The sequence below is a fragment of the Malaclemys terrapin genome, chromosome 10, assembly GCF_027887155.1.
Source record: "Malaclemys terrapin pileata isolate rMalTer1 chromosome 10, rMalTer1.hap1, whole genome shotgun sequence".
In the NCBI taxonomy this organism is placed as follows: Eukaryota; Metazoa; Chordata; order Testudines; family Emydidae; genus Malaclemys; species Malaclemys terrapin.
The window spans coordinates 72,194,967-72,217,017 of record NC_071514.1 but is presented as its reverse complement, the minus strand read 5'-3'; the positions used below and the strand labels follow the sequence as shown (position 1 = coordinate 72,217,017).

Below are 22,051 nucleotides of genomic sequence, written 5' to 3'. Positions count from 1 at the left end.
GGAGCTCAGTGGCACTCTGGCCACACTTCTGTCCTAAACCACATCCCAGATAAATTCCTTGCAGTAGAGATGGTTAAAATCTTAAGTTAGGGTATTCCCTGTGGAGCATATCCACTGCCGTTGTGACTTCTCCATCTGCTGAAATGTCTGGAAGGGTCTGTAGGGCAATGGAAAATCAGGTCCATCAGGATTTGACTTCCCTGTTATTGCTGAAGGACCCTCTGGAGGACTGGAGAGCTACAAGGATGATGTTATTGCAAGAGACTGAAACCAGAGCAATTGACAGGGGAAAGGATTTGTAGCCAGACAGTTTTAAAATTCTTGGGATTTTTGTTTGTATATTTTTTGTTAACACCCTTTTAACTCAACTCTTAACAGATGTTTAAAAGGAGAAAAATGTAATGTGATAACATCTCATGTGTTGACTTTGTGGTGTGATGTTATGTTGTGACATGACAAATCAATGTCACAGCATCATGATGTAATGTCATGAGGTTACTTTTTGTTCGTGAGATGTAGTTTTGACATGACCACCACCTCACATTGAAGAGCAATGACTAGGGTTGCCAACTCTGACTGACGCTATTCTGGGAGATATTTTTCCCCACATGATGTAATGTAATTTTCTTGAAATATCCTATTAAAATCTCCCCGATTGTTTTCAATAGTCACTGGGAGATCGATGCTGATTCTGGGAGACTCCAGCCAAATCCTGGAGGGTTGGCAACCCTAGCAATGACCCTCCTGATAAAGGGGTTCCCCTAGGGCCTTCATGACAGGGAGGCATGGTCACTCATAGTACTAGGTCAGGATATGACACCACGTCGCATTACAAGAAGGCACGATGGAAAAGGCTCCCTCGTAATAGAGGTGTGTATGCCAGTGTGTTGGCCACATGCTGAGATTAGGGTTGCCAAGCCTCCAGGATTGGCCTGGAATATCCAGGAATTAAAGATTAATCTTTAATTAAAGATTATGTCATGTAATGTGATGTAATGAAATCTCCAGGAACACATCCAACCAAAATTGGCAACCCCAGCTGAGCTATGATGGCCAGACATGGTGACTTTCAGTCTCACCAGAGCTGGGAGACGGGCCCATAGCAGGACCCCATGTCGCACTAGGACTGCCCAGATAAGGCCCTCTGGGTCACACTGCTCATGAGGAGGCTGAGGCGAGAGCAGGAGCGAGAGGCGAGTTCTCTCCCTCCCCCACGTTCCCTGACTAGGTTAGTAGCACAAACATGGCGGCCCCCCCTCGTTTGAGGGAAGGGAAGGGACACCGAGCGTATCCGAAGCCGTTATTTTCGGAGGGGGACGCCCGAGCAGTGCCGAAGATGGCCGAAGCCAAGCCCGCTGTGAATCACGTGTTGCCGAACACTAACGAAGTTGCGGCTGCCCTCGGGAGAGAGAACCCGAGCTTTTCCGAACGGCTCCGAAGCCGCGTTGCAGCCCGGGCGGGGGGAGTCGAGCGGTTCCAAAGGCGGGGCAGGCGGCGCCGAGCGCAGCGAGGCCGGATGTGAGCGGGTCGGGAGCTTCCTGTTTCCTTGCAGCGCTCGGCTCTCCCAGCTTTGGGTGGTGGCCGCTGCCTCTTCCCCGCTTCCAGGCACTGAGGGCGGAGGCGGCCAGACGCCGGTGCGGACCCGCGCGCCCCTAGCCTCACGGACCTTCCCAACAAGGTAGCAGCAGGCGCCGCAGAGACTCGGCCCCTTAGCAGCCGCGATGCAGGCCATCAAGTGTGTGGTGGTGGGAGACGGGTAAGTCCAGAGCGCTGCTTCTCCGTCCCCGGGTGGGACCTGACCACACCCTCCCCTCACGCTCCCCGGGGTTCCCCCGCGTGGGGTGGCCAGGGCGGGCCTCCCTCTCCGCGTGTCCCCACCCGTGGGGTGGCGGGGGCCCCCTCTCTCCACCCGCTCCCCGGGGGTCCGTCCCCCCCATGGGGTGGCCGGGGCGGGCCTCTCTCCTCTTCTCCGTTCCCAGGGGTCCCCACCCGTGGGGTGGCCGGGGCGGGCCTTTCTTCACCCCCCGCTCCCAGAGGTCCCTCCCGTGGGGTGGCCAGGGCGGGACTCGTTCCCCCCCCCCCCCCCCAAAGGGGGGCCGGGCCTCTCCGCTCCGCTCCCTGGGGGCCCACCTCTCTTCCCCCCCCCAAGCTTTCCACACCCAGTCCCAGCCCAATTCCCAGGGCTCCCTGGTGGGAAGGGCTGCGTGTACAGGGTATTCTGAAGTAGGTGGTGGTGTAAATAACTGCAAGAAATTGATGGATCCCCATGCTAGTGCTGGATGACATTGATACAAAGCGCCCGCCCCCTCCTCCCCCCCAGAATTGTGTAAGTGGGGTACTCTGTATGAGTGTTGGCAGTGGCAGGTTATTTCGGGGTTGTGGGTACATGTTGGGAGATGTGTAGAAGCAGAGCCACCAGGGGACGTTATGTATGCCGGGGTGGTGGTCTGTCTATTCATATTGGCAAATGGGGAAGTGTGAGATATGGCATAAGGGGATGGCTTCAGAATTGCTAGGAAATAAGGGTGTTCCCAGGCTCCTATAAGGACTTTGGTGAATGGCGGGTGCCCTAGAGCTCTGTGTTTATGCGGTGAATGGACAGGTATCCCAAAGGTGGATGATTGGATGGTGACTTGATACATAGTATTTATGCTTACAAAAATTGGGGCCTTCCCTATATGTTAGTGTGCAAGGGTGTGCACTTCATTTTGATGCTGTCAAAGAGATGGCCACTTCCCCAAGTTATTGTAGGGCTATTCTCTTATTCCTGACTGCTTCTAAACCACAGTTGGTTTAGCAATGGACACAGCTGTTTTCCCTGCTCCCTAATTAGATTTGTCATGTATAGTTTAAACAGTTCATTTCTACTTTAAAGTTTTATAATAAAGGTACTGTTGAAAGTATAAGTTTTACATTCAGTTACTTTATCTCTAACATCTCTTTAATAGGACTTAATTATAGTAGTAATAAACACTGGCAGTTGTAAAAAGAACAGGAGTACTTGTGGCACCTTAGAGACTAACAAATTTATTAGAGCATAAGCTTTCGTGGACTACAGCCCACTTCTTCGGATTCATTGTTTTGATAGATCTATGCTTTTACAGCCAAAGATTAAAATGTAGATCAGCGTTTCTCAAACTGGGGTCTGCGGCCCCTGCTGATCTAGTCCTCCCTCTATCTCCTGGAGGCTACTGAAGCTAAACCAAGAGATTTTGGGCGCTAAAAGTCCAGTGGCGCAGCAAGGCTAAGCCAGGCTCCCTGCGTACCCTGGCCCCGTGCCACTGCCGGAAGCGGCTGGCACATCTATGCGGCCCCAGGGGAAGCGTGGGTCTCCGCGTAGTCCCCGAGCACCAACTCTGCAGCTCCCATTGGCTGGGAACTATGGCAGCAGTGCCTGGGAACTGTGGCAGCGGTGCAGGGGCAGTGTGCGGAGGCCCCCTGAGTAGGAGCCGCTGTCAGAGAGATGTGCTGGTCGCTTTCGGGAGCTGCCCAAGATAAGTGCTGCCCAGCCGGAGCCCACATCCTTCATCCCCTCCTGCAGCCCAATCTCCTGCTCCAGCCCAGACCCTGCACCCAAACTCCCTCCCAGAGCCCTCTCCCCCCTCCCACACCCAAACTCCCTCTCACAGCCAGCACCTCTTACCCCCTCCTACATCCCAGACCCCTGCCCCAGTCTGATGAAAGTGTTTGAAGGTGGGGGAGAGTGAGTGACAGAGGGAGGGGGGATGGAGTGATCAGGAGGCAGGAAGGTGTGGGACCTTAGGAGAAGGGGTGGAGTGGGGGCAGGGCCTGGGGCTGAGCGAAGAGGCTTGGGGGTCCCCAAAAATTTTTGAATCAAAGTGAGGGTCCTCAGGTTGCTGAAGTTTGAGAACTGATTTAGATTATAAAGTCAGAGTAGATTGCGATCTCTGCAGGGCAAGGACTGTATTTTACTATGTTTGTAGCTAGTAAGGTAGGGACCTGGTCCTAACTGGAGCTGGTATGTGCTATTGTAATGCAAAAAATTATCAACCTGTCATATATTCATTGTCTGTAAAGAACTGTGTACACCTGTGGTACTTTGCATGCCCTGTTATTATAATAGAAATAACTTTCTGATATTATTTGTAATGGGATTGAACCCGAGTTTATGCATAGTTCTTCCTTTGTAAAGAACATGTTGGAAGGTGTGTATTGTGTGTTTTAGTGCTGAATGATGTTGAATAGGCTTCATAATGGGAAGGTCTTCCCAGCATCTTGGAAGCATTTTTTTTCTTACTAGATGTCAGAGCTCACGGAGCATCACAGGCCAGCTGGAGAACAAGACTTGTTTTATGCAGTTTTTTTTTTCATAGAAACAAAAATCCCAGTGTAGTCTAAGCATAATTGGACATCACAGCAACCCAGTGTAGATAGACTGAGAAGCGTAAGTACAGCTAGAAGAAATCACCATCCACCCTGTGTCATTTAATGTGGTTTTCATCATGTTACTTGGGAATGATTAGTTTTCATTAACGTTTAGACTATTTAAAATAATTTTTAACAAATGTTGAATTTCAAAATTCATGTGAGATACCTGGCTTGCTCTTATTGCTTGTGCTACACAAGAATGGAGTCTTGACATATTTGACAGACTCTGATAGTGCTGTAATTCATTGGCACTGGTAGGAATAACAGATCATTCTTTCACTTAGCTTAAATTAATATAATAGAGTAAATTAACTTTGATTTTTAAATCAACGTCTTAATTCTTTGTCTAAAATATTTTATTAAAGTGAATATTTTGTCTGCGTTAGATGTTCTGAAAGAATGAAATCTACCTGGGTTCAAAAAAGAATAAGATAAATTCATGAAGGATTGGTCTGTTAATGGCTGTTAGCCAAGATGGTCAGGGATGCAACCCATGCTCAGAGCTACCCTCAACCTCTGACTGCAAGAAAACAGGAGTGTATCACTCCAGAATTGCTCTGTTCTGTACTTTCTCTCTGAAGCTCTGGTCCTGGCCACTGTTGGAGACAGGATACTGGACTAGATGGACCATTGGTCTTACCAAGTATGGCAGCTATGTATTCTTAGCAATTTTTTTCCTATTAACTTTTAAAATCTGATGAATAAAGATCAAACAAGTAAAATCACTTATATACAACTCTTCATAATGTGTTAATAATTTACAAGCTAATCGTAACAATACTTACATTGTGATTGTGTACAATAGGAATGGTTAATAAATAGGTCAGTTGTTCATATTACGCATTTTACAAACGGTTTCCATTTATAAAAATCTCACTAGCTTAACATAGCAAATTGTATTTAAACAAATTTTGCCAGACCTAGTGTTGCTGATAATAAATTTAAATGCTATTTTCCATGTTTTGAAAAACACTTTATAATGTTGAATAGAAGGAAACCATGTTGTGTATAGTGGTTCATTCAACAAAAAGTATACAACGTATTAGAGAAACAACAACAATATGGTCCTATATAAGTATAATCTCACTGCAACCATTTTCAGAATTATTTTTCTTTTAACTTTCTTGAAAACTAAAATGGTGTAATTTGCTTAAATTTTGTATATGCTTTTGAGAGATGGGCTGACAAATTCAATTTGTTTGCCTTTCTTAATGCATGTATTTCAGAAACTTTGCTGTCTCAATGAGATCTTGATCTGTGTGTTCCCATTTTGATAGCTCTTTAAGTCCATGGTTGCATTTTTCCATATTTAATTACCTAATTCTGTGTTTTGATATTTAACTTGCTGCTTTTTTTTAAAGAACCAGCTTATCAGGTGATCTAGAAGAAATATCTAAAAATGATTTTAAAATATATATGGAAGCCTTATAGTTTAATAATATTAAACTATATAACTGAGATCCTGATTTGCTTACATATACATATTAATTTGTGTATTCTTTGCCAAATTCTGCTAGAAAAAACAAACCAGAATATATAAATGTACATGTGTCATTGCTACTACTAAATTTCAACATTTATGGACTGTTTGTCTTTTGCATACCATATGTGTACCTGGTTATATGTGCCTTAGACTTCATGCCTGAACCGATATTTATTGGTCACACAGTTGGTTAGAAAAGCACAGCAGTTTCTACGTACATGATGTTTTTGCTCTCATATTTTTGGCCTTGTATCTATCGTTAATATGAAGATTGTTTCGGAGTGATAGATGGCAACTGTTGCTTTCCGAATTATTTTATTATGCAGAGAAATAAGATTGTATAATGTGCAACACTTTTCTGCTACTTACTTTGATATTGATTATTTATAAGGAATTCTTATTGAAGATGAGAATTTGGTACAAAAGCAGTGACACAAGTTATTTTTAGCAGAGTATTTTGCTTTCATTCAGGCTTGTTTAGATGCTTCAGTTAGGAAAGCAACTGGTTATTGTTATGGAATCCTGAGCGGTTTCATCTAATGAGAGGGGACAGTTCTGCAGTGGAAGGAAACTGATTACTAGGCACCACAGAAACAGCCAGACCTCTCATTGTATTGTAAGGGTTTTTGTCATCCTTAATATATACTTACAACTGAAGCAGTGAATCAGTGGCTTTCCTTTAGTGAATGCAGTTGAAATTGCTTTCCTTAACACAAAGATTTTCATTGACTGGAAGTCGATATTTAGTATAAATCAAAGCTGTGATATGTTTGATAGTTAATGGTTAGCTTTTCTATTATAAATTGTCTTCTGAGATTTTTAACTTAGCTGTAAAAATTCTCCCAGAAGGAAAGCTGAGTTTCATCTTGCAAATTACTAACCCTTAAATTTAGTAAAATATCAGGTAGGTTAGGCCACAAACTTATAGTTCTTGTTATATACTTAAAAATGTTTTTCCTACTGAAGTGTTTAGGGCACTATACGTAAGAATAAACAATACTGTATTACTCTAAGACCCAAGATTTTAAAAAACTAGTAGAAACTTAACTGTAAAAAAGTTCAGTTTTTTGCTTGGATTTAAATCAATATGGAGGCATTGTTCTAGTGCATAAAAGCCAATTGTAGCTTCATTGTCCAAGCTCAATGAAGTACAGAAAGTAAACAAAATAAATAGTGAGACGTAAACCTTTCAGTTGATCTAAGGTATCAATAGAACAAAGCAAATTTAAAAAAATATTAACTTGGCAATATCCCTTTAAAACAAAGACAATTAGCTTGTTTTAGTTCAGTGCAAATATTCTAAGTTGTTTCCGGTAGTGAAGCATTCCTGTAGTATGATGGTTCTTTAATTTTCATTCTGCTGAATACTTCAACCTTTCCCATAGCAGTCTGTCTGTCAACTTTGGGGCCACTAGAGAGGCTGTTGGGGGCTGGAATTTGGGGAGCTGCTGTTACAACACACTTTTGAATTTAAAAATTACAACTTGGTAGAATTCTGGTTTATCTAGAATAGTGCCTTTTGGGAAAGAAACTTAGGATTTAGTTCTCAGAACTGGTAGAATAAGATATTTGATTATTTCAAATAAAAGCTCCCATCAGAGTCTCTGGGCCAGGGGTCAGCAACCTTTCAGAAGTGGTGTGCTGAATCTTAATTTATTCACTCTAATTTAAGGTTTCACGTGCCAGTAATACATTTTAACATTTTTAGAAGGTATCTTTCTATAAGTCTTGTTACAGCCTGATGTTGTTAACTTCTGTTAATAGGATTGGAAGGCCATAGTTGCTAGAAATTTTGTTGACCATTTTCAGATTAGTCATTTTCCCCCAATTAGTCATTCTATTAATACATCTCAATCTAAGGTTTCTGTGTATAAGGGATTGCCACTCACTATATGATTACAGCTCTTCCCAAGAAGAGTTGCCTTCATTCAGACTCTAAGCACTTTTCAAATGAAATGTGTTAACATAATATTGAAACAGGAGATGAGGAATAAATGTAATGTAGGTTAGCACAGCAAAGGTAGGCATTAAAGATTTATTTCTGAGTTGGTAACCATACACATCTGATTCATAGGGCAGAGAGCCAAGAGGCTAGAGAGGCAGGAAACATAGAATGGAACAAGTCTGAAACACAGGGCTGTTGAACTTGTTTTTTCTTGTTGATTTAATGACTTAGCCTGATTGTTGTATGGCTTTATAGCACCAGGCAGTTCTTTTAATTCTTTTAAGCTTGGAATGAAATCTTTCACCACCACCTTCCTGGGATGCTCTGAATAACCCACAGCAGACTCACCATTCCCACTGCACAGTGAGTTGAAAATTGCTCTTCATTCACTGTTGCAAATAATGAATGGAATAGTCTTAGTTTTCAATACCTATCAAACCAGTCATCTTAAATTTTATATTCAAATTGTTTATACTTATTGATGTCTTATGGGACCTATTGAGAATGGGGCATCAGGTGAAACATGCTCTGGAATCTTAAGACAGTATTGCCTCTGAGTCCTAAGGAAGCCTCCCATAGAATATGGGACGTTGGTGCTCCAGAACTTCTAGGGTTTAAAGCCTTGATGACTTCTTTATAATCTGGACCTATTCTATTCCTATTCTGTGGCACTCTGAAAGGCCTGGGTCCATACATATCCTTTACGATTTCCTTTTTGGAAGTGTTAATATACTGGACTCAGACTCTTACAGGTATAGAAGTCTAAGAATAATAAAACAATACAATATGCTCCTGTTTGCAGAGAATGCTGGTTTACTCCAAAACACCTTGAAATTCCCCATTTGTGTACAAAGATTTATAATATTTAGAATTTAGAGTGATGTTCATCTTAAAATCACTTTGCAAACATTATTCCTCACAACCACCCTGTGAGGTAAGTAATTATCTCTACTTCACAGGTTGGGAAAACTGCAAAAGGGTCTGTGATTTGCTCCAGGGCACTGTATTACAGCTGGGATTAGAATTTGGGAGTCTCTGGCTCTTAGTCCTGAGCTCGACTGACTAGACTTTACCCCTCTTTCCTTTTATGTACATAGACCTCATTGTTTCTCTGTTATATGCTGTGAATGCTAAACTTTTAGGACTGCCATGAAGGATGCAACTTGACTGCCTCTGTTTTCATAATGATAAACTGGAGCTGTTTCTGCTTCATTTCAATATGCCACTGAAGTGAATCCTTGAAGTAAGCATTTACTGGCTGCCCAGGGATAATCCATCCCTGGTCCACTCTCATTAACTTCCAGATCCTGATGCAAATCCCAGCTTCCCACATGTGTTCCTGATTGACAAATTGCTAGGCCACTTTTTTGCATACATCTTAAAGACATCTACTACAGTAAAATATGCAAAACTGAGGCTTACCAAATACAGAATTTAATGCCATAAATTAGAGGTGAATTTGAGCACAAAACACAGTGCAAATTTCAAGAGGAAATTGCAGCTAATATAACAGGAAGGCAGTTGAAATTTAGACTTTCCTTACTGCTTCAAAATTAGTGTGAACAATTGATTTATATCATCAGATTATAAGAGTTTATATCAGAGTAATGAGAGAAAACTTTATTAGGTGGGACAAAAAGCTACAGCAGATTGAGCATTATGCTGTGCGTCAACCTGCCACTGAGGGCTAGTCTACACTGGCAACGCTAAAGTGCTACCACGGCAGCCCTTTACCATGGCTTGTGTGGTCACGGCAGAGCGCTGGGAGAGAGCTCTCCCAGGACTCTCAAAACCCCACATCCACGAGGGGCACAGCTACCAGCGCTGGGGGTGCTGTCTACACTGACGCTTTACAACACTGAAACTTGCTGGGCTCACTGGGGTGTGTTTTTGCACCCCTGAGCAAGAAAGTTGCACTGCTGTAAATTGCCAGTGTAGACAAGCCCTGAGTCAGAAACAGTTAAAAATTACATATGGACCTGTGGGATAAATTCCCGGACTGGCACTAGTGTGGGCAGATCACAACGGCCTCGCTGAAGATTCTAGTTTTCAGTCATTAAGAACAATTGAATGGCTTGTCAAGCAAACAAAGTATTGTTGAATTGATTAAGGAAGTGTTTTGGAGGAACCTGTTGCAGGCAGAGTTGCGATGTACACAGTAACTTCTATCTCTGACAGAGCACAGGGTCCACCTAACCTGCTTTCATTTTTGAATCACTAGAGATGATTAGTAGCAATAGTAGGTGTTGACAGTTGCAAAGATTATAAAAATATTCAAACAAGGTCTTTTTACCCTTGGAAGGGAAAGAGGAAATCCACATTAAAGTAACTAGATGCTTTCACAAACCAGACAAAATATGTAGTCATGATGGTGATAGTAAATATGATAAAACTGCCATGGGTGTTAACTCAGAATGTTTTAGAGCCAGAAAGCCTATGTATATTAAGGCCCCTGACTAAAATCCTTTTGTAATCCTTGCAGTAATATCTTTCCTCATGCAGAAGCTAAGGACATTTTTAGCAGTAGTATTGATTAGTTGCTAGGATTTCTTTGTGTAACAACTAAGTACTAAGGTAAGACTTTACAGCAGATAACCTGACTTTAATGAGTTTCTTACCCATCTGAGATGCACAAAGTAGAAGAGTTGCATGAGTCATAGTGTAATGGAAGTACGGTAAGGATTAAAATGCTGCTGATGCATACATTTTGGACAATCAGTATTTGGTGATAAAACATCTGCCTGAAAATACTTTGCCTTTTGAAGAGAAGTTCATCTGTTCAAGTGAGGAGTAAGCATCAGGAAGAACATAATCCCCTGATGATATTATCTTCTCTGCAGCAACTAATTGTGAAGTGATCCTCTGGAAAATGTTATAATATCAAAGGATTATAATCTTCAAATGAGGAACAAGTATCGGGACCAGATGAACTCTTAAGCGTTAGAAACCTAATTTTTATGAAATTTCTCTCTCTCTCTCTCTCTCTCTCTCTCTCTCTCTCTCTCTCAAAAAAAAGTTTTATAGTCAAACCTTAATTATCCCAAACCTTGTTAATTGAACCTGTTACCAAAGATCAGCTACCTGCCTTAATATTTGAGTTTAGTTAATGCTGGGGAGAAGGGAGCTGGCTATCAGGCTTTCAAAGAAACCCAGAGCATAGGTTTTCTCCCCAGTTATCTGGAGGAGTTTGGGTTTTTTTGTGGGAGAATCTTTGCATAACTTGGATTCAATGTTAGGATAGAATTAGCCCTAAATGAGTTTTCCATGATATGTCTGTGGGTTTCTAAGGAAGTGATACTGCATACAGCAGGGGTCGGCAGCCTTTCAGCAGTGATGTGTCGAATCTTCATTTATTCACTCTCATTGAAGGTTTCACGTGCCAGTCATACATTTCTATGTTTTTAGAATGTCTCTTTCTATAAGTCTATAATATATAACTAAACTATTGTTGTATGTAAAGTAAATAAGGTTTTTAAAATGTTTAAGAAGCTTCATTTAAAACTAAATTAAAATGCAGAGCTCCCCAGACCGGTGGACAGGACCAGGCAGTGTGAGTGCCACTGAAAATCAGCTTGCGTGCTGCCTTCGGCACGTGTGCCATAGGTTGCCTACCCCTGGCATACAGGATCTCATTCTGCCATTTTAGCAAATGTTGGTGAGGACTGCTACTCCTGTTTCCCCAACCCCTATAATGTGGCATTTTGATAAGAAATTGGCAATCGTTTCTTAAAAGTTAACTGGTGTAAGGAAAATAAAGTTGAGTCTTATAAAAGGAATAACAAGTCAACTTTGAGTTGTATGAAGGGTGAGGGGAGATATTCCTTTCAGTTTTATGAATTTCAAGAACTTTGTGCTAATGATAGCTATCGCAGTACTGTTCAGGGAGTGAAATTGGTCAAATGATAGAGCTTGGTTTTCTGTCTAAGACATATGCCTCTTTTTGTAGCTAAAATTCAAACAAAGTCTGGTAACTTTTTATTGCCCCTTCATATTTTAGGAGATCTTACATTATTTGGTTCTGTCTGCCACTGAGCTTAAGTTTATCTTCTGACTGATGTTTTTACTATTGGAAAGTCACAGAACATTGAGCACTGACGATTCAAGTTTGAGCTTAATCTTGCTTCGAATGGCAAAATGAAATGGTTTCTGTTGAAGGGCTGTTTATTCTCCCTTGCATGTAAGAGAGAGCACTTAACCATGAATACCCTTTCTCTTTTACAGTGCTGTAGGTAAAACATGCCTACTCATCAGTTACACAACCAATGCATTTCCCGGAGAATACATACCCACTGTGTAAGTATATCAATAAAACCCTATGAACTAATTTATGTCAAACTCTGTATACTAGCCACTGTTGGTGGTGGTGGTGGTTTTTAATTGTGTAAATCAGTTGAAAACATCACCTTTTAGTTTTCTCTTAATAAAAGCTTAACTCGGCATCTAATTATTTAAAAGTACTTTTGGCTTCTTGGGCTAACTTTTATATTTGTTGTCTGTCATATGTGGTGGTATCCATGTAGTATTTATTGTACATTTTTGATCAGCTCACTTCCACTCTGCTCACTGGGACTGTATATGATGGCGGAGATAGATGGAGTAGAGTTTGACTTTTTCCATCTGTAATCTTTGTGACTAGGACTTTACAGACTATCTCAGCTTTTGTAGTTTACTGTAAAAGATAAATGTATTGGCTTGCTATTATTCACAAGAAACACTTCAACTAATCTTTTTTTTTAATTCTGTAGTTTTGACAACTACTCTGCTAATGTAATGGTTGATGGAAAACCAGTCAACCTGGGTTTGTGGGATACAGCTGGACAAGAGGACTATGACAGATTACGTCCATTATCCTATCCGCAAACAGTAAGACTTATACTATGAGATATTTGAAGCATGCGTATAGCCTAAATAGCCCTATAAATGTCTGATTGCTTCTTTCTTGAATCATACTAAGATTTTTAACACTTCTTCATATTAAGATATCAAATTGAATGGTAAAATTGAACTCTGGCAAGTATCATCTGAATGCTGCAGCTGTAATACTTGGGTCTTCTATCTGTCTGCAATTGAAGAGATGTTGAAACCTTCACACACACTTTTCATACACTGAGGCATGGTGGCTTTATGTGCAGTTGGAGACCCACTAGACTAGACTAGAATATTTAATTGAAAAATAAATTTTGATGAATTGAGTAATCTCAATAGCAAGTCTGTTGATTGATTAAGGTTCGCATCCCGCCAAAAGCAAGATCTGGTTTTCAGGCATGCTGTTTGGCTCCAGTCTGACACTCCTTGCTAAGCACTTGATGTCATTCAGCTTCTCATTTGATTTGGAAGATGGTATTAAATGTGAAAGAGCCACACTCTCTTTTCTTGGGGTTGACATGGGGTATGTTAGAGCTCTTAAGTTATTTCAGGTCAAGAGTATTTATGATACACTTGTAGTTTTGATTATAACATCAGGAGAAATGTATTTGTGGTTTCATTGCTTGCAACTAGTTAAATCCTGAATCTACATAGACTGTGCCTTGTTCCTCCTGTATATGGAAGATGAAGTAGTCTGCTCCGTTCTCTCAAGTGCAGTTGCCACCACAGCTCAGCTAATCTCTTTAGATGCTAGTTTCCTGAAGCTATTTTCTGCCAAACTCAATGGCCTTGTTTTGAGCTAGACTTTATTGGATGGAACTGTCCTTCAGCTAGAAGAAAGTGGTAAACTTGCAGTTACTGCAGCTTTTTCATAGTAATTACTAGCTATTATAAATGGTCTGAAACTATATTTCATGTTCTCTAATATTAAAATGCAAAACTACTTCATTTCTTATATAATTTCATTTCTCTGCTGAATAAGATGGATTTCACTCAGTGAACGCTAACTTAAAGTTTTGTAGTTTATTCCTCTTCATTCATAGTTTTCATTCATATGCTATGGTCACCAATCCTCACAATAAGGTTTTCTTCTCAACCATGAGATCAGAGACTGACACTAACCTGTCAACTATAGATGGTCCCTACAAAACTTCCAGTTAACTATGCACTTTCTTGTATGCAGGAGCAGTAGTGGGATATTTAAAACAAGTGAAACTTCCAGGCATGTTTAGGAGACTCTCAGCATCTTAACAACATCTTTTTTCTTCTAACATGGTGGTTCTCAACCCGGGGTACGCGTACCCCTCCAAGGTGTACATCAACTCATCTAGATATTTGCCTAGTTTTACAACAGGCTACATAAAAAGCACTAGCAAAGTCAGTACAAACTAAAATTTCATACAAATAATCACTAATTTATACTACTAACTGAAATGTAAGTACAATATTTATATTCCAATTGATTTATTTTATAACTGTATGGTAAAAATGAAAAAGTAAGCAATTTTTCATTAATTTGTATTTTTGTCTGATTTTGTAAAAAAGTAGTTTTTAAGTGAGGTGAAACTTGGGGTACACAAGACAAAAGAGACTCCTGAAAGGGGTACTGTAGTCTGGAAAGGTTGAGAACCCCTGCTCTAAAAGACATCACAGCATGGAGAATGGCTCGTTGGGAACCTACCAAATCGTGAGAAAAGGTAGAACTTTAAAGTGCATTGAACGGTCATGTTCCAAACCTATGTACAGGGGGACAAAATGGTTGTTTGTTCAACCTGCTGGGTACTATTTAAACTTCTAGGGCTAGTACTCAGTCAACAGATCAGTTATAGTAAATAAAAGAAATGTGAGTTGATAAAGACTGGGTGTTAGAAGTTGATGTAGTAACTTCCTTCTCACATGGCGCTGCAATGTTCTGACACTTTCACACTTTAAACTTCACTGCTTTAATGTATTCTGTTCTCACTGTATGGAAAATCTTTGAGGATTGGTAAACGTGACACATGAATGAGAGGAAAAATTCTTACCTAATTTTTTTTACTGTGTGACTCTTGCCCACTCCAGTGTGGCTTAACTTTTATTTTTTTTTAAAGAGATGAGCATGCTTAGTAGTGTTTGCTGTTCCAATCATCTTTATCAATATGGGTAGCTAAATCTACAGCTTTGGAAGAAGTAGTTCTAGTGGGTTTTTCTAGATGTCTGGTGACTTCCAAGGGAGATCCCCTTTTGAGAAGAAAAGCTGTGTTCTGAGGATTGGTGTGAATAGTAATGCTGAGAAGAAATGGTCAGGTAATAGCAAACTTTACGTTAAAGTTACTCCTAAACTTAATTTGTCTCATACTGTTATTAGGTTGGAGGAACCAATGATAACAATTTAACTTCCAGTCTGAAAGATCAACCTATTGCCGTATGTAAAGTTTTCAATAAACTTAAGTTCCAAGTTCTGTTGCCTTGTTTTTCCTCACAATAATACAGTGATAAATTGGCCCCTATTTTACTAAACAATAGCTGTTCCCTTGTACTTAAAGTTTAACTCTTGGGACACTATTATTGCTTTATAGGTCTGAGCTCCCACTACTATCATACCTCTTTAAATCAATGCTTTTCTTAAGAGTAAAGTTTTTCTTGCATAACAAGCAGATAAAATGTGTTTTCCTCCTGTGTTTTGGATAAGATTTTTAATACAGAAGGGTAACCGAAAGTTGCAAATAACCCATAGAACTTCCTGTACACTCAAACATTTGATTACCTGGAATTGTAAAGGGGAGAAGTGAACCTGCACAACATGCATAACTAGGGATTGCCATAAACTTGCAGAATTGGAAAACTGAAGTAGTGGCCATAGTATCATATTATGTGATATTGCCCATCTTTCTTCTTCTGGTGTCATGGTTGGGGAAACTTGCTGGGGTGATGCATGAAGGACTGGGTTGCAAGTGCTTAGCAGTGCAGATGTCAGAAGCAAACCTAACAGCCTTGAAATGCAGTACAATCAACTAACATTCTGAAATGCCTCTGATTCCTTAATAAACTTGTGTTTTTTATTTGTATTTACTCCAATATGAAAAGTGGGTCAAGGGACGCTGGAGCTTTGTGTAATACTTTGTTCAGGTGTAAGATTTATGTAGGAAGATTGCAGTGATCTTCAGATGACCAGATTTAGAAATTAATCTTCTAGTTAACCAAATTTAAACACTTTCCCAAAATAATGTAGAAGCGATCAGGATATGAAGCTTATCAGTCTTTGACATTTATATTTTGTTGCATTTGCAGATTAACCTTATTATTTCCCATCTCTTCTATCTTTTCCTCGATGATTTTGTTTTTTCACCCAATCTCTTCCTTGCAATAAAATTCACCCCCTCCCCCCAACTGAAAGGCAAGGGGATGACTTTTTTAAAGGCCTTTCTTTTTTGATCCAATCACCAAGGAATGGAGTGGGCTAGTAAGATCAATTTGCATGCCAATTTTTTTTACATGCCTGATCCTAGCTGGGAGGGAGGAGGGAAATGTTAAAGTGTTTCACATTAACATTCTATGTAATAGATTCAGAACTCTCACAGGATTCATTTAATCTGTGCACAACAGTAATGATCTGGAAATTATTTACTGGATGCAAGAAAATGTCTGCTTAGATGGTTTAAGGATATTTTACATAGAAGTAGTCATTTAATGCTGGCCAGCTGACGTGATATCTCAGAGCCATACTCCACGTTGCACCCATTCCCTCAGACCAGAAAATCTCCCCTGAACTGGTATGATTTGCTTTCAGAAGTAATGGAGCAGTAACACTTTCTACTTAAGCACACAACCAGCACATTAGTGCAGGATGTTATTTAAATCTTAAATCACTTGGCCTTTCATTGTGTCTAAGCTGAAAAAGAGACAGGAGACTGCAATTCTAGTGACTCTTCTCTTACTGTTACCCATAAAATTCTACTTCTTCCATCAAAATGTCATGGGCTCCTCCAAAGTTCTACTATTTTTCAGTGTTTGAATAGCTTAGCAAGAGTTGATGTGCTGGGAGTAAGATTCTGAAATGCTAACATGCTGCTAGCACAACTATTCTAGCAGTTACTGACTAGATGCCTCCAGTAGCTGAATAGAAACCGATCTTATATTAAAGAAGATACCGTTTGTTCTCCAGGGGTTACTGTGTTGGCCTAACTCAACATTTGTTTTGTAGGATGTCTTCTTAATTTGCTTTTCCCTTGTGAGTCCTGCATCCTTTGAAAATGTCCGTGCTAAGGTAAGTATAGGCTAGTGTCCCCTTCTTTCCTTGGAGAGACTAATCACTGTACTGTTTTTTAGGGCACAGCCTGTATTCTTTGCTTTACAGTAGGAATTAAAGGAAAAACTAGGTTCACATGTTCTATGAAATTCTTGTGAAGACATCAGTAATGTTGGAGTTTAGCAGGTGTCATTTAAATTACATGACTGAACAATGTTTGCAGTGTTGTAGCCATGTAGGTCCCAGGATATTAGAGAGACGAGGTGGGTGAGGTAATATCTTTTATTGGACCAACTTCTGTGGGTGAAGGAGACAAGATTTTGAACTGCACAGAGCTCTTCTTCTGGTCTCTGCAAGTTATGCAGCTCAAAAGCTTGTCTCCTTCACTCACAGAAGTTGGTCCAATAAAAGATATTACCTCAGCCACCTTCTCTTTCTGTGATTGAACAATGCTACTTTACCTGTTAAGGAAAAATCCAGAATTTTGCTGCTTTCAGCCATGTCAGTTGATTCATCTTAAAAATTCTTTTTAGCAGTGCAGTGCACCTGCTACATTTCAAACTAGAATCTTTTTCCTTGATGTGTGATGGTAAGGAAAAAAGTAATTGACAAAACTGATAGGAAAATAAAATGTAAGGCAGTGGTTAAATGGAATACACAATCTTATAAACCTATTTTAAGATGTCAGGTGGTACGGGGAGCTCTAAAAGGCACATTTGAGAGCAAAGAATTTGGGAAAGTACATAGGCAAAAGGGGCAAATTTTGGTGATGGTGGAAGACTTGATCTAGGCTCTGGGCTTTGCCTGCTGAGTAACCAGAAAATCAGCTGGCATTCAGAAGCTTATTTTATTCCTGTCACATTTCCATTGGTAAAGAGAAATGATCCATTCTGCATGATGGAGAGCTGTCGCAGATGGTCTGTATTATCGTGAAAGTATTCTCTTCTCCTTGTTTTGCAAAGCCACATCAGGATTTTTCAGCCTGTAGAAAAGTCAACTGTCCTGGATAAGAAAGGAGTTAAATCTCTCTCTGATGTTAAATGCTGGATGCCATACTTGCTGGCCCAGGTTCACAAAGCCAAAATTTAGCTGTCGTGGGGGGGATCCCCTTTTGGATCCTATCTTTGTTATGCTTAATGTTCAGTGGATCTTGAACAAGGGGATGTATTTCAATTTAGGCACACATTGATTTTACAATTTACAGTATATTGAAAGATATGGGAGAGTATTTCTTCCACCCACCACCCCTCTGTCTTGTTAATGTCCAGTATACCTATTCTGGGGTATCTGTGCCTGTAATTACACTCCTGAGCCCAGATGGACTTTAACTGAAATTTTTCTGCTAACTGTTGAATTGCCAAGTACATACTTGCATCCTTTTTTTGCAGTGGTATCCAGAGGTGCGACACCATTGCCCTAACACTCCCATCATTCTAGTGGGTACCAAACTTGATCTTAGAGATGATAAAGACACTATTGAAAAGCTGAAGGAGAAGAAATTGACTCCAATCACCTATCCACAGGGCCTTGCCATGGCAAAAGAGATTGGTATGATTTTTACTGAATTACATTGACTCTACCTGAAATTCATTGTCTAGGAGACACCGCTTTTAACTGACTGCCAAAAACAGAAACAAGGGTATCTTTGGCACAATGTAGAGAATTGTTTTGTAACTTCAAACCTTCTGGCTTTCTGCAGGTGCAGTGAAATACCTAGAATGCTCAGCACTTACACAGCGAGGCCTCAAGACAGTGTTCGATGAAGCTATTCGAGCAGTTCTCTGCCCTCCTCCTGTAAAGAAGAGGAAGAGAAAATGTCTGCTGCTGTAAATGTTACCCTGCCCCACCCCCACTCCGAACCTTGTGTGCTTTGCTCAGAACCAGGGAGCATTTCACATTCAATGCCAAGTTTTCTGTTATAAATTAGTTCTCTTCCATAACATTTTTGAATCAATCAACAATTTCATGGTTTCATTTGTTTAAAGTATGAAAACTGCTTTTCAAATCCTACTAAAAGTGAAATCCTAAAAAATGACAAACCTATGTAAAGCCTTATTTTTAAAGTCCTATTCTTGCTCAGATTAATCAAGTGTTGCCAAACTATCTGCTGAATTAAGTTGCGTTGTTGTGCTATGAACACTAAGCACTAAACTATTTTTAAGACTGTTGTCTTTAAGAAAACTCTAATGTCTGTAGGAAATGCAAAACACTCTAGTTTTTCACAAATATGTAACAGTACGGTATCCTTAGGAAAATGTTGCAGTCTAATGTAAATGTTTTCTCAACCTGTGGTTGTTGCATAGCATTGTATATCAAACCTAAACGATTAAGATAATTGACAATATGACTGACCTTAGAGTCCCAGTAAAAAATGGTTTATCACTGGTAAGGGCTCAGTTACAATCTAGTTCTTGCTGCTGTGATTAAAAATAAATATTCTTACTGAAGTATATGTACTCCTCTTGACAGCATTGTATTGTGATGGGTAAGTGAAACACATCTGGTTTGACCAAGTGATATTGCCAGACAGTATTTTGACATTGTACAGACCAATTTACACTACATTGTCAACTGAGTGGTTAAGCTGAATAGATTTTTTTTGTCACAGGTAAAATCAGTAACAGTAAAATTAACTTGTCACAAATATGCAGTAAGTGAAAAAGCGGTTGGTGTTTATAGGTAGGTTTTTGAATTTATTTTCAAGTAGGGCATTCATTTAACACAACTTTGAATTGGTCATTCCCACAGATGTTATATTTAGTAAATGCTTTTCTTGTAGAATTTCTTCTTATTGAGCAATATAACTTGTATTTTAAAACCTTTCTGATATATTAGCATTTTGTGTTTTTTTTGTAGATTAGAAAACTTAAGCATATCCTTATTTTCCTGTTACTTCTGATCCAGTAAATTACGTGCTTTCTGAGGCGTTTTCTTTAGTCTTCTAGTCATTAGGTGTAAAAATCATGTGAAACAGTTTACAAGTTTTAGTAATTTTTATACTTTAGATCTCCTTAAGCTATGAACCTTCTCAAACATTACTTTGCCAGGTACCCCAACACTAACATGACTAATGCTGACAATTGTCCTTTAGCTCACCTACATGTGCATCACATTGATTTATCTGGTAATGGTAACTTGGGTCTGTGAGGTTCTGTAACTTAGTGCTAACAATGTTCTGTACATCCTAAACTGGCAAGAATACAATGTTGAACTACACCCTTTCAACCACTAGAACAAAATTTAAAAATCAAGTTGCAAAATTGTGAAGTTTTTACATTGATCTTTTGCTAATGCAGTTAGTATGTTTTGCATGTATGACTTAATAAATTCTTGAATCACATCATTGATAGTGCTTGATTTTTTTTGTCAAAATGTTCTTAAATCTTTATTGCAGAAGTGTGTGTGCTTGCTATTTATAGCAGAGTGGTAGTAGTTTGGAACTGTCTGTCTTTCAGTAATATGTAAGTACATGCTCTTCAGAACAAATGAATTCCAGGTTGCTAGATGTCATAGGGTTAGGGATTAAAAAAACTAGTTCTTGGGTCACTAACCCGAGAACAATGCTGAGAGAAGTTTCCTGGCCCTAACAGTTTTTCTTGCTCTTTGTAGGATGCCATGCTTTGGCCCTTCAAATAAAATTGCTTCTTACTACCTTGCCTTGATCCCTGTTTCAGTTGTGATAGAAAGCTAACCAGCTACTACTGTCTCTAGCTCCCAGTGGTGGCAATTTAATGCTTCAATGATTTGAAAACTGGGACTTGTAGTATAGGACAACCATCTTATCCCCTGGACCATGCTTTCAAACTCCTTTGTGGAGAGGGCTGGAGTATAACTCTAGGACTACCTCCTCCCTTCCTTAAAATAGTATATCTCACTGCTAATGGGAGGCCTAATCAAGAATGGCCTTTGTCATTCTTTGTTTAGCCAGTCAGCATCACTTACTGGGAGGACATCCGCTCTGTTTGTGCCCACTGCTATTGCCCGTTTCCTTTCTTTGCTCTTCATTTCCCTTGTTGCAGCAACTTTGTTCTCCCTCTATTCCTGTCTGATAAATTTAAGTATATAAAGTAGGAGTGATCAGCAGTTACAATTGATGGCATGAACATTATAGACAACACACCAGTAAGACTAATGGGGAGGGCTTTCAAGAAGCAGCCAACACTGCATCATGCTTACCTTGCATTTAGAATGTTAATATCCTAGAGGGCTGGAAGCATTTTTAATGAAAAGTTTATATTTTGTAGAATCTGATATTTTTGTGGTTCACTTAGAACACTTACTCTGGCCCTGTCAAGGCTGTATCCCCCCTTTGAACTTTAGGGTACAATGTGGGGGCCTGCATGAAGACTTCTAAGCTTAACTACCAGCTTAGCTCTGGTCCGCTGCCACCATCTCAAGCTAATTCCCTTCCCTGGGGAGCCTTGAGAAACCTTTCACCAATTCCCTGGTGAATACAGATCCAAACCCCTTGGATCTTAAAACAAGGAAAAATCAATCAGGTTCTTAAAAAGAAGGCTTTTAATTTAAAGAAAAAGGTAAAAATCATCTCTGTAAAATCAGTATGGAAAATAACTTTACAGGGTAATCAAACTTAAAGAGCTCAGAGGACTCCCCTCTAGTCTAGGTTCAAAGTACAGCAAACAAAGATAAACACTCTAGTAAAAGGTACATTTACAAGTTGAGAAAACAAAGTAAAACTAAGACGCCTTGCCTGGCTATTTACTTACAAGTTTGAAATAGGAGAGACTTGTTTAGAAAGATGTGGAGAACCTGGATTGATGTCTGGTCCCTCTCAGTCCCAAGAGTGAATGAACCCCCAAACAAAAGCCTCCCCCCCCCAAGATTTGAAAGTATCTTGTCCCCTTATTGGTCCTTTGGGTCAGATTCCAGCCAGGTTACCTGAGCTTCTTAACCCTTTACAGGGAAAAGGATTTTGGAGTCTCTGGCCAGGAGGGATTTTATAGTACTGTACACAGGACAGCTGTTACCCTCTTCCCTTTATAGTTATGACACGCCCCCCAAATCACAGATAGTGTTGGACATCCGGTTCCACACTGGCTGTGATTTCTTCCTGGAGTTCTAGGAGAAAACAGAGTTAATAAGACACATGTACCTTTAGACATACTACTGATTATATAAA

The 22,051-nt window shown here is 40.0% G+C and overlaps 1 protein-coding gene across 1 annotated transcript; it reads left to right on the top strand.

Annotated features, from left to right (window-relative positions):
- Positions 1-1,527: 1,527 nt before the first annotated feature.
- Positions 1,528-20,251, top strand: RAC1 (Rac family small GTPase 1). Its single transcript, XM_054041543.1, has 6 exons — positions 1,528-1,756; positions 12,039-12,110; positions 12,563-12,680; positions 16,867-16,929; positions 18,300-18,459; positions 18,611-20,251. Exons 1-6 carry the CDS (start codon positions 1,722-1,724, stop codon positions 18,739-18,741), a joined length of 579 nt encoding a protein of 192 aa, XP_053897518.1. The 5' UTR covers positions 1,528-1,721; the 3' UTR covers positions 18,742-20,251.
- Positions 20,252-22,051: the final 1,800 nt, after the last annotated feature.

Coding starts and splice junctions, on each gene's coding strand:
- RAC1 (XM_054041543.1), top strand. CDS start 1,722: ATGCAGGCCATCAAGTGTGTGGTGGTGGGAGACGG. Junction 1,757..12,038: donor TGTGTGGTGGTGGGAGACGG/GTAAGTCCAGAG, acceptor TCTCTTTTACAG/TGCTGTAGGTAAAACATGCC. Junction 12,111..12,562: donor GGAGAATACATACCCACTGT/GTAAGTATATCA, acceptor TTAATTCTGTAG/TTTTGACAACTACTCTGCTA.